Genomic DNA, 12,648 nt, shown 5'->3' on the forward strand with positions numbered 1-12,648 from the left:
GTGATAGAGTGACCCTGGAGGGAGGGGATTACATTAGATGAGTGGTCAGATAAGTTGTTTCTGAGGAGTGGACATCTCACCTAGATATAACAACAAAATGACCAAGACATGAATGTGTCTGACCTTAAAAAAAAAAAAAAAAAAAAGAAAAGAAAAGAAAAGAAAAGAAAAGAAAAGAAGAGAAAGAGAAAGAGAAAGAAAGAGAAAGAAAGAAAAAAGGAACACTCCAGATAAGAAGTATATATGCCCAGGGGCAAAAGCAGGAAGGAGAAGGTTGATATTTTTAAACAGGCCAGATTAACTGGCATCAGCAATTTGCAATAAAAGTTTGACAGCTACTCTCCAGAAGCAAGTGGCTGGATTGGTAGCATTTGCTGATTTCTACATGGGAGATACCTTCCACGCTGGCCCATTTCAACCCTTCTAACAGTGTCAGTGATGACATTGAATGAAGAGCTGGGAGGTGACCATGGTTGAACCTGCTCAGTGCTTGATTTGAGGGCAGATGCCTGGTAAAGGCGGCAGTGGTGGGGAGAGATGAGGTCAGATAGGTGGACAGAGGCCAGGTCATTTAATGCCATGTGTCAGCGGTCAGAAATTCAGGCTTTATTCTTAGAAATCACTGAAGGGCTTTTAAGCAACCGATGGGGCATGATGATCTAATTTATAGTTTCAAAGTTCATCAGCTGCTTGTTGGAGAATATACTTAGGGAAGAAAAGTTTGGCAGTTAGGGAGCTATTATATTAGCCCTGGCTTAGACCACTGTGGGGGTAGTGGAAATGAAGAAAGCTGGATAAATATAGGGCATTTTTTTATATTTTTTTAAGGCAGAGTCTACCTGTGAATGGACTTGTTCAATGTGGGGTACAGAGAAAGAGAAACAAAGAATGATAAAAACAATTGCAAAATTGTGGACTCAGAGCAATTTATGGAGGGGTAGGGAGGTTGTTAGAGTCAAAAAGTTTTCTTTGACTTTACTGAGTTTGAGACATCCAGGAAATATGCTAATATCAAATGATAAAGGAAGTCATTTTCTTATTTATTTCTGCCAACAAACTTTTCATGTAGAAATTAGTGTATTCATTTTAACAATATGAATATGAAGGTAACTTTTGCAAGGTTATGTAGCTAGGAAATGGAAGAGGCGAGACTTCAACTCCAGTTTAACTACAAGGTTATGTATTTACCTTAGGATATATTTCCATTTTGCAAATTAATTCTCTTAATGTCTTAAGTGTATTGTGTTGGGTTCCCTGATAATTCAGTGCAACTTGCTATATTAAAATCACATTATTTTGTTTATTGCACATATAAGACAATGATAAGGAAAATTCTTATAAGGAAGACTATTTGGGAATAGAATGCCAAAGCATTCTTTAACTGCTTTAAAGTCAGCTGCTCTCTTAAAAGGAACAACATAGTGCTGGGTTCTCTGCAGGACCAACCTTACTGTGCCGAAGGGAAGCTTTCACTTCAAAAAGTTTGTACGTAGTACAATACATATTTCTGGAAGAAAATAACAGTAAGGAATACAGAATGAAGGGAGGTAAATGTAAATCATTTTTAATTCTAGTTAAACAAAATATTATTTTTAATTGGGTTATAGTCTCAACTCATTAAATTATCATTTAATAATTTAAAACTATGGGAAGAATGAGGTAGAATTATTATACTTGTTCTGGTTTTGTTTTTTAGCAGTGTAACATTCAGGCCCACATACATGTGATAGTGTGGTTGTAGCTCATTTTAAGCAGTAGACAGGAGTAGTTAGAGAGTTTCCAGATGTGCTAGTTTATAGCCACACAGTCAGTAAATAAAAATATAATGAGAGTGGAATGCTAATATTTTATCCAAAGAAAATTTGAAGATTTAAAGGGTTGCTTATTTTTTAAATGATAATAATAAAAAATAATAAATAAACCCTGCAGATTCAATTATTGCCATTTTGCCACAGTTGACCCATCCTTGGATTGCCATCAGGTAAGAATTTTTTAAAAGCAAAGGAAAAGTGATTTGTGAGCTGGAATAAAACTGTCAAACTTTCTTTCTTTTTTAGAATACTTTGATATTTTCCTGGTCCTTAGAACTTTGAAAAATTGAAAATAACATGGCATCTGGGATCCAAAAGCTGCCATATTTTTTCTGTTTCCTCGTGTCACCTACCAATTTGACTTTTAAATTAAAGCGCTGAATCTGTATTTTAAATCCTGTGTCAAAACTTCATTGTTGGAATACAGGATTAAATGGCAGATTCTGAAGCCTGATATCTCAAACTCACATTATCCCATAAAAATCGTTTATTTGTAATACCCAAAGTATGCAATCGAATTGAACATAAAATCACAGTCGCATGAGTCTTAATGACTTTAAAAGAATTTAGTCCATCTTCCTACACAATTTCTGATTGTTTTCTACATGATCTATATTAAGTGGTCCTCAGACACCTAACTGAATACTTCTTCAACAGCCTCAGACACACCAGTCTGTTTCAGGGCAACTCAAAAAAAAAAAAAAAAAAAAAAAGGACATAAAAATCTGTGCTTTGGGACAAAGTTCAATCAATTCTCTAATTTCCAGGACTGCCAACATGCTGAATCTCATTTAAACCTCCCATCATGCTCCCTAACACTATAATTAAAGCTCTGAATGACAAACTTCCAAATACCTTAGTTTTACTGATAATCTGAATTTCCATAACTCATAGCTCTCCTATCTCAATATTGGGTAGAATCAACACATACTTGGTCTTTTCATTTCTCAGCTAATAACATTAATCCTTCGTAGAAATCAGAGTTATACTTTTATTATTTGTCCTTACATTAAGAATCCCAGGCAGCCCGGGTGGTTCAGTGGTTTGGAGCCGCCTTCAGCCCAGGGCATGATCCTGGAGACTTGGGATCGAGTCCCACGTTGGGCTCCCTGCATGGAGCCTGCTTCTCCCCCTGCCTGTGTCTCTGCTTCTCTCTCTTTCTCTCTGTGTCTCATGAATAAATAAATAAAATCTTAAAAAAAAAAAAAAAAAGAATTCTAGGTCCCTAATCTTCCTCAGGCTCAAGGCTCATGGCTCCAGAAATTCCCACGGTCTGGCTCCCTTGATTCCTGCACAGTCTGTGCATTTAGAACGATGTTCTGTTGAATCTCCTCATGAATGTTCCTAGCAGGCTCATTCACTCATGTCTGTTAGAAGAAAACAATTTTAGCTCTATCATTTCAAGTTCTTTCTTTCTTTTCTTTTCTTTCTTTCTTTCTTTCTTTCTTTCTTTCTTTCTTTCTTTCTTTTCTTTCTTTTTTCTTTCTTTCTTTCTTTCTTTCTTTCTTTCTTTCTTTCTTTCTTTCTCTTTCTTCTTTCTCTCTTCCTAATGAAATGTCTCTTTATATTGCCATTTTGATGGAGAAACAGAACCACAAGTAGTGATTAAACTTGCTGCTCATTCCACAAAATATTCCTTAACTATGATTCGGCTGAACTACAGTTTTAAAAATCTGTGGTTTTTTTTGAATGGTGAAACACTTAATAAGAGTATATTCTTTAGAAGTTTGAAAAGAAAGCTCTGCTACAAATAAAAAGCTTTCTAAGGTAGTAAAGTATAAAATGAAATTTAATGTGAACTGCAATTTAAAAGTTGTTTTAACAAATGCATGTATACATCTTTTAATAAGAATATTTTTTAAAATATTTTATTCATTTATTCATGAGAGACAGAGAGAGAGAGGCAGAGACAAAGGCAGAGGGAGAGTCAGGCTCCCTGTGGGGAGCCTGATACTCTTAATGTAAGGACAAATAATAAAAGTATAACTCCCTGTGGGGAGCCTAAATGCAAGCTCTGGCCCAGAAGTCTGAACCATACTCTGCCACATGGCTGTGTAATTCTGAGCAAATTATTTAACCATTCTGAGTTTGGGTTTACTGTAAGTAAAATCAAAATAATACATTAAGTCTTTGAGATGATAAAACTGTTTTGTAGAAACAGGTTAATGTCTGTAAAACCTGGTATACTGCAGGACATAGATGGTCGTACATCAAAAAACAAACAAACAACAAAAACACAACATTCTCTTTCTCTTCACAGTATCTTCCACCCCCCCTTGACTGCATATACACACAAAAATAATTTAAATTCTCAAAATTATGTGGTTGAAAATAGGCACTCTTGTCTACATGGTTACATTCCTTCTCTGCAGTGGCTTTTGACTTAGAATGTTCCAAAATACAAATCTTCTGATGGAGAACTTGTGGGCTGTGTCTGCCCACCCCAGATCACCCTGTACTGCACCCATAACTCTCACAATCACATCCTGCTTCCCATCTGGGGATGACTTCCATGTGACACACCTTCTGTGCAGCAATTTTTATAGTGACTCGTGCCTTAGCAAACTAGATTTTTGGTCCTGGTTTCTCCTCCCCCACTTTACTTCCACAAAGGCTATGTTTTCATGTGTGCCTAGAATTGATCACACATTTTCAATACTAACCGGAGAGGGAAGCTAAGACTGGGATGTTTTAGTAATAAAACCTTGGTTCTAAATACCTGACTACCAGTTTCTACTCAGTATTATCCTCTTTTCTTTCCAGGTGACTCTTGAAATACTGAATTGATATGAGCAGAATGGTAATGGCTGCATTTTTTACATGGGGATGCTTACCCTTTTGCCTACTAACCATGAAGCACAATACTGACTACACATATCATAAAACATGTTTCAGATCAAGTTTTATGTGGTTACCATATTCATCATTCCTCAGAATTTTATAGTTTGCATAAAATGTAACATGGTCATTCACACATATTAAAAAATATACAAAGAATATTGTTTTCTCTGTAGGCAATAGTCTCAGATAATTACACTCCCAAAAGTAAATAGCAAATAATATATGAGCCCCCTCAATAAACTCACAATTGTTCTTCTGTATCAGTATCCACACAGCTACATAAATATATATATATTATAATCATAAATATATATAATTGTATATTTATGCACACACGTGCACACACAATTGTATATGATTTTAATCATTTGAGGTTTCAAGTGTGCCTTGGCTTAAAACAATTTCAACAAATTTTTAAACACTGTCAACATTATCATTATCAAATTCTTCAATACTTAAATAATAAGTTGTGACTATTTTTTTAAAGTTTTATTTATTTATTTATTTATTTATTTATTTATTTATTTGAAAGGGAAGGCAGAGAGAGGGAGAGAGAAAGATAGAGAAACCCAGGCAGACTTTTGGAGCCTGACGTGGGGTTTGATCTCATGATCTTGAAATCACAACCTGAGCCGAAATCAACAGTCAGACATTTAACCAATTGTGCCACTCAGGTGTCCCACTCTGACTATCTTTATAAACGAATGTCGCATAGTATAATGTTTCATAATTCATTAATACCTCTGGAAATCAATGATTAGTCCATTCATTCAATCATTTATTCAACAAATAATTAAGCAATATATACTTTCTTCAAGGTATAAAGTTTCTTTGACAAATTTTTAATTAATTCAATTTTGAATTAGAAGTTTCAGTGTTCACAGAGTCAGCATATGCAAAACAAAATAATGGTAAATCTTTTTTTAATAGATTGTTTTTGTACTACCCGCTATACAACTTTGCATGATTATTCTTTCCAGACATTAAAAGCTAACTAACGTGTACTGTTTTTCATTATTTCTATGGTAGTCCATTACACTGCCAACTCAATGAGAAATGCTGGGCTCTCACTGATACTCTTTTTTGGAGCTCTGTAGAGCTTCAAAAATGCCAATTACAAGGTCAGCCCGGGTGGCTCGGTGGTTTAGTGCCGCTTTCAGCCCAGGGCCTGATCCTGGAGACCCCGGATCGAGTCCCACATCAGGCTCTCTGTATGATGCCTGCTTCTCCCTCTGCCTGTGTCTCTGCCTCTCTCTCTGTCTCTATGAATAAATAAATAATCTTAAAAAAAAATGCCAATTACAGCTACGTACAAAACCTAGGGACTAAGGAAGTGAAACCCTTGACCCACTCTATTATCTCCAGGACCAGTTAGAACCATTTGGATGTTTTCAAAGCTTAAGGTACTTGAAATGCCTCACAGCTCAAGTGGTAAAGTATCAGGTCATCCTCAAAGGTACTCAGATGGCTTACTTGGCAAGGATGCATTTTGTCTTATAGGAATAGAGCTCTGTTTGTAATGTACTCAAGCCCTTACCACTTACATATTTATACACAAATTTCACAAAGTGATATATGGGCTATAAATCATATATATACAATCAGAGCTCCAAGGATTAGTACATTTCAGCAAATATTTAATTTCATGGTAGACAAATATACTTTCATTTATTTATATTGTGAAGAGATTCTTCACAACCAGACAGGACTTACCTGAATCTGTAGCTGTGACCATCAAAACAAAGTGTGCCTTTGTTTCACGGTCCAAACTCTGTATTACTCGAAGTTCTCCACTAGCTGAGAGAGTAAAAGCATTGTCTTCATTACCACCAAATAGAACATATGAGAGTTTGCTATTAGAACCTTGATCATCGTCTCTTGCCACCACCTATAGGAGAGAACAAGACATGCTGGAATGTATGTAAAACTAACAAGGTCTACCACAGAGTAAAATATACCATTAAAAATAATGACATAGAGTCTTATATTTAAAAAAAATATTTAAAATATTTAAAAATATTTTTTAAAAATCCACAGACATGTTTTTAAGTTTCAAGCAAAAAATTTAAAAAATGATACAATGTGGTATATATATTTTTTTCTTTTTTTGTAAAAATATGTTTAAAACCAAAGCATCGTGTTTTTGGAAGGTTTCCCAAAATTTATGACAGCGGTATCATCTAGGTAGTTGGATTTGTGAAAAGGGAAGCTGAGAATAATGTTTGTAACAAAGTTTTAAAACTTTAATATCATTTTATTTTCTCACTATGTTTAGATATTACTGCTACAGTGAAACAACTTTAAACACAAATATATAAATGTGTGAAAATGAGTACACATAAAAGAACATAATAGAAATGCAATATTTTAATCTATGAGTAAATCAATAGGTTCTTAGGTATAATTTTCATACAACTTTCCTTTTCAAGATTTGCTATATCTGCAGCCAAGCATTTATGGAAGGAATGAAGAAGAGGGAGGTGAAGCATGAACAGCGTAGGAGAGGGCAGATTATCAAATTAGAGGTCTTATAGTGAACACAATATTTGTTCAATTTAAATATACTGACCTGAAGAATTGTTCTGGGAAGTGTCCCTAAATTCTCAGGGACATTTACAGAATACGGAGATAGCTCAAACATGGGAACAAAATCATTAATATCCAGTAGAACAATGCTGACAGTGGTGGTATCAGTTCTGGGGGTACTGCCCCGATCTGTTGCCTGAACAGTTAAAGAGTAAGTAGGAGTTTTTTCCCTATCCAAAGGCTTAGCCACAGTGATGGCACCTGTGACAGAGTCGATCCGAAATTCCTGATTGGCATTACCATCAATGATGCCATAGCGAACCTGTCCATTTGTACCTTCATCTCCATCTGCTGCATATACTTGTATTATATCTGTCCCAGTAAGTGTGTTCTCATTAATCTCCACTTTATACAAGGCTTGCATAAAAACAGGGTTGTTATCATTGATGTCAAGTACCATAACTACAACCTCTGTAGACGAAGAGAGAGCTGGTTGACCTTTGTCTGTAGCCACCACTGTTAGAGTATAATTAGAAACCTCTTCTCTGTCCAGTTCTCCAGTGAGCCTCACTTCACCATCAATGGTCCCAATACTGAACTTGTTTCCCAAAGGGTTCAGCAGAGTGTACTCAATATAGCTGTTTGGGCCGCTGTCTGGGTCTGTGGCTTGAGCTTTGAAAACAATAGTATCAATAGGTGTGTTTTCAGGAATGTATGTCAATTTAGGGGAAAGAAATGCTGGTGGGTTATCATTTACATCCAACAAAATAATGGAGACGTGGGCAGTGCTTGTGAATCTGGAGGCCGGAAGCTGTGGCAGGTCATGCACCTGAACCACCAGGTTGTAGAAGGACTGACTTTCCCGATCCAAACTTTTAAGGACTTTCAGTACACCATTCTTGTCAACTGTAAACTGGCTGAGGCTATCACCTGAAGCAATGCTAAAAGCCAATTGGGAGTTGATGCCTGAAATGAAAGGGAAAAAAATTACATTTTCTTGAATGTGTGCTGTACAGAAACAAATCACACCAAAAATTCTGACATAAAACTTTGCATATTTGATATATGATGGCCCAAACACCCCTAATGGATGATTTAGCTGCAGTTAATTGTTTGGTAAGTAATACATCGTGTAATTCTTTGCCTGTTAACTTTTGATGGGAAAAGATGTTTACAGTCTGGTAAATGAATGATCTATATACTGCTTGCTATTTGCTATGACATAGAAATGTTAAATTACAAAAATAATGAGGAGAAAAGTATTCCAGAGGGCGGATATTTTTCTACGCATTTCCATATTGTTATCACATAGTTCCTGAGGATTCAACATTAACAGTGCCACATTCTATACTGTTAGCCAAACATTTAGAACTTCAGTAATTTATTGAGGCTGACACCAATTTTCAGAGTAGGGCAATAAAATTTTCTGATGTATGGCATTAGTCATGGATGTTTTAAGTCTACTTTTACGTTTCTTGTCAAAACCAATAAATACTTTTTAATTCTTATTAAGCATCTGGCTAATGGCCTTTGTGAAAATAATTCTCTCTCAGGTTTTATTATGTACATTTAATGTATTTTAAAAGTATTCTTTGAAGGAAATGTTAGCAGTAAAATTATACATAAAAGAATGCAAATATAAATGCTTACATTATTATTGGGCTATATTTAGATACTATTTTATCTATTTTCGTAGGATCGTGTGTCCCTTTTTAATTGTAATAAATAATATATAATTTCTCATCTCAGAAAATGATTGCAGAGAATATTCTAATAAAAGTGATGTGGAGAGTGGATTGGCCAATTGTTTTTAGTAAATAATTTAAAACCAAATAACAGATACACAGTGAAAACCAAAAGAAAACTCTGATTTCTTGCCACAGAATAGTGTTTTCTTCACTTGCGCATAATAACATGTACATTTTTATATCTTATCCTAAAGATGCTGGGACCCTGTAGGATATTATAAGTGTTGCTAAGAAACATTGTGCCTCTAGATAATTCTTTCTTAATAAAGATTTTATACTCTAAGATTTTATGCTAGGGAAAATCTGTTGCATTACATTAATTGCTTACAAACAGTTCCTGTATTTCTGAGGTGAATTTAAACTATTGAGGCATCAGGGATACCTGGCTGGCTCAGTCAGTAGAACGGGCCACTCTTGATCTCAATTTTGAGTTTGAGCCCAATGTTGGTTGTAGAGATTACTTAAAATCTTTTTTTAAAAAGTTTTAAGTAAACTGTTTATGTGTCAGAAATGATGTCCACTCTGTGACAAGGGTCTTCTAGAACGATTTAATCACTCTGCTTCTTTTTTCTTGCAAAAACTCTTTCTCAGGATTCTATGACTAGAGTTAGCCTTTACCTTTTCTTGAAGTTTGTCAGGTTCCTTACAGAGGCAAATTTGACTAGAGTAATGGAATTTTCTTTTCTCCTAGGTAAGGTTTGCCTCCTCTTTAAAAAAAAAAAAGCTAGAACTACTCTTTTCCTGTGATTTTAAAGTCTTTATATAATATCCTTTGTCTGTATGTTGCTACAGAGAAGAAATATTTATGAAAATAATTTTCAGACACTGGCTTATTCACAAAAATTTTGCAGATGAACAAGGTTTGAGCAGATCTTTAAAAAGGTAAGAATCTCCCCTCATTATGAGCATGGCTTATAATCTTTATAGTTTATTTTAAACTATTCACAAGTGAACGAAGCCATGTAAAGTTCAGAATAATTAGTACTCTGAAGATCAGGAAAAATATGAATAAATAAAGCTAATGGAGGCCACAGGTCAATTTACCAGCAGGAGATAAGAGGATTTTAAGATCTGGATTGAAAAAGGTCAACAGCCTACTCCAACCCTTGACTTAAAATTCCACAGGAATGAGGAAAAAAAAAAGTTCCATCATCTGGTGCAAATAAAATTTCCATCAATTGGTGCAATTAATGGAGATTTTACATAGATAATTATATATATATATGTATATATTTTTTACAAAGATAATCTGTATATATATAATATTATATATATCCTTAGAAAGAAATTTAATTTAAACTATATAATATTATATATTATTATGCAAAAATATATTTTTAATATATTTAGGTCAAATTACTAAGGAAATTTTCTGCATTTTTTATGGCTAAATCCATCAGTAAATATTGAATTCCTATTCTTTGAGGCACAAATTCAGACCCAATTATTACTGAGAAAAAGTTATGAAAACATCTGGATAAAATAATACCAGCAAGCAGAGATATAAAATTTATTTCTGTGAAAGTATATAAAATCTTTCATGCCCAAGATCAAAAGAAATTAGAAAAACTGATAAAATTACACATGGTTACAAAGTGATAGCCTAGGACTTCTACATAAATCAATTGGAATGCAAGCAATTAAATCAAGGATCTGAACACCCTAGGTCCACAGTGTTTGCTGCTTCCTTGAGTAAATAACTAAATTTCAGAGGCAAAAAGAACATGATACCAAGACTTTATAGCCTCTTTGTAAACAGCAGAGCAGCCTCTTTTTTAAGGGAAAAGAGGTTAGTGGAGTAGGTTGGTGGGATAATAACTATTAAACTTAAGCAGACTTAGGAAAAAAGAAAACTTTGATTTTATATTCAAATTCAAAATGACAGATATACATATTAGATAACATTACAATGAACTCACAATAACAATCATCTTCCATAAACATAAAAATATAACAACTTTTGCACAGAATACTGCAACCCCATTGAAGCAACGGCTCTCATCTCAGGAACTTCATGTATCCTTACTGAAGCAATTACAGACCACAAAAGCCGCCTAAATTTACTTTACTGAAAAGAAAAGGACTTTTCATTTCTGACAAATCTAAGTGGCTTTGGGCATGTGCTCTACAGCTAGAAAATAGATGTGGATAGATAGAAACTCGAAATTCTCCCTAAACATTTGTAGTATCCTAAAAAATAGAGAGGTTAGACCATTTGTTTTTCTCTGTTCTTTGCATCAAATATTCACATCATGAAACAGTACATACATTATTTTAAAATTCTGTAATTTTACCCATAAGCATTGGGATTTGAATTTAGTGGGGTTTTATAGCCCACCAGGTCTTTAAACTTAAAGCTGTTCATATTTCTAACCGCTTATGTTCAATGTTCTGAAAGTGGTTTGGTCACATGATTCTTTCTGGCAGTTTTATTGTTTGTGTGTGGTTCTATTGGGTTTTTTTTTTTTTTTAATTTCAATCTCAAGAATAATTTAGTTCCATGAAATATAGCACATAACTAAAGGTATAAGGTTCTGTTATGCAATGTGTGTATTTATTCATAGTCCATAAACGTTGTCTAATTATGCTACAATGAGCTAGCATTCGTCAACTTATCACACAACTGTAACACACAGAATTGCTTCAGACAGCATTCAGCTTTATAGAGCAGTCACAACAAGGTCATCAAGTCACTGGAATATGAAACTCCTTTCATTTGAATGACCTGCAGTTGTACCAAGCATAGACAGGTTAACTTATTCAGCAATAATTACCATTGCATTATTCTCAAAACACTCTGTGATTCCAAATATTTTGAAGAACATACAAATTTATTTTTAGAATAACAACATAATAATTATCAAAGCCAGTATATTTCCATGAAGTTCAGTTTTTAATATTTGCCTCAATATGATACTTTTTAAACTAATACAAAGAAGCCTTGAAATTAATATATATACACTATTTATCTTGTGAAAATAATGAAGATATTTGACCTATGCTTATTAAAAGCTTCTGTAACCAAAATTTTACATTGAACTCTGAAAGAATCTATAGACAACAGAAAATATTAATTTTATTTTTACATAAATTTCTTCAGATGACAATATTTCCTCAATCAGGAACTTTTTGGTTCTTTTGATCAGAGATTATGATGAATTTGTTATTTTTTTTAAGTCTAAATAATACTGTTTGTGAACTACTTTGAGAACTATTCAGTGTGACCAAGTTGGCAATTTTAAGCAAACAAGGCTACCCTCGTACAGTCTTATCATTATCCTAGAATTTCAGAAAGAATAGGAAACATGTCCTATATTTTAGGTCAAGGTACAGGAAATTACACTGATAAAAGTATTCAAAACTAAAACAATGGAAAAATGTAGCTTGACACTTTTTACCCAACACAAACACAATCAAAGGGGAAAAATGCATGAAAAGTAAATTGAAGTCAATGGTTAATGTATGTCTATGCATGTGTTTGTGGAATATTCCAGCAAGTTTTTACAAAGTTTCTTATTTGCAGTTTTTCAATTCCCAATATTTGAAGGTATAGGATAAATAAAATTTAGTTCAGAGGAACACACAATCCTATGAAACAATGGTCTCTTTCTAATGCATAATAAATAAATCACAAAGAAACATGGCAGAAAATACTTCACTACAGAAAAGTCAGGACCAGTCTGACTGGTCAAAGGACAAATGAGATATTCATACCCAGGGAG

The 12,648-nt window shown here is 34.0% G+C and overlaps 1 protein-coding gene across 1 annotated transcript in view; it reads right to left on the reverse strand.

The window, feature by feature from the left end:
• Positions 1 to 12,648, reverse strand: part of FAT4 (FAT atypical cadherin 4) — a 173,704-nt gene that overhangs the window by 67,877 nt on the left and 93,179 nt on the right. Inside the window, exons 5-6 of the mRNA XM_072788481.1 lie at positions 7,222 to 8,144; positions 6,366 to 6,540 (exon numbers count right to left, since the gene is read on the reverse strand). Of these exons, the coding sequence (XP_072644582.1) occupies positions 6,366 to 6,540; positions 7,222 to 8,144 (1,098 nt within the window). The remainder of the gene's footprint in view (positions 1 to 6,365; positions 6,541 to 7,221; positions 8,145 to 12,648) is intronic.

Source organism: Canis lupus, chromosome 20 (assembly GCF_048164855.1).
Source record: "Canis lupus baileyi chromosome 20, mCanLup2.hap1, whole genome shotgun sequence".
NCBI classification, from domain to species: Eukaryota; Metazoa; Chordata; class Mammalia; order Carnivora; family Canidae; genus Canis; species Canis lupus.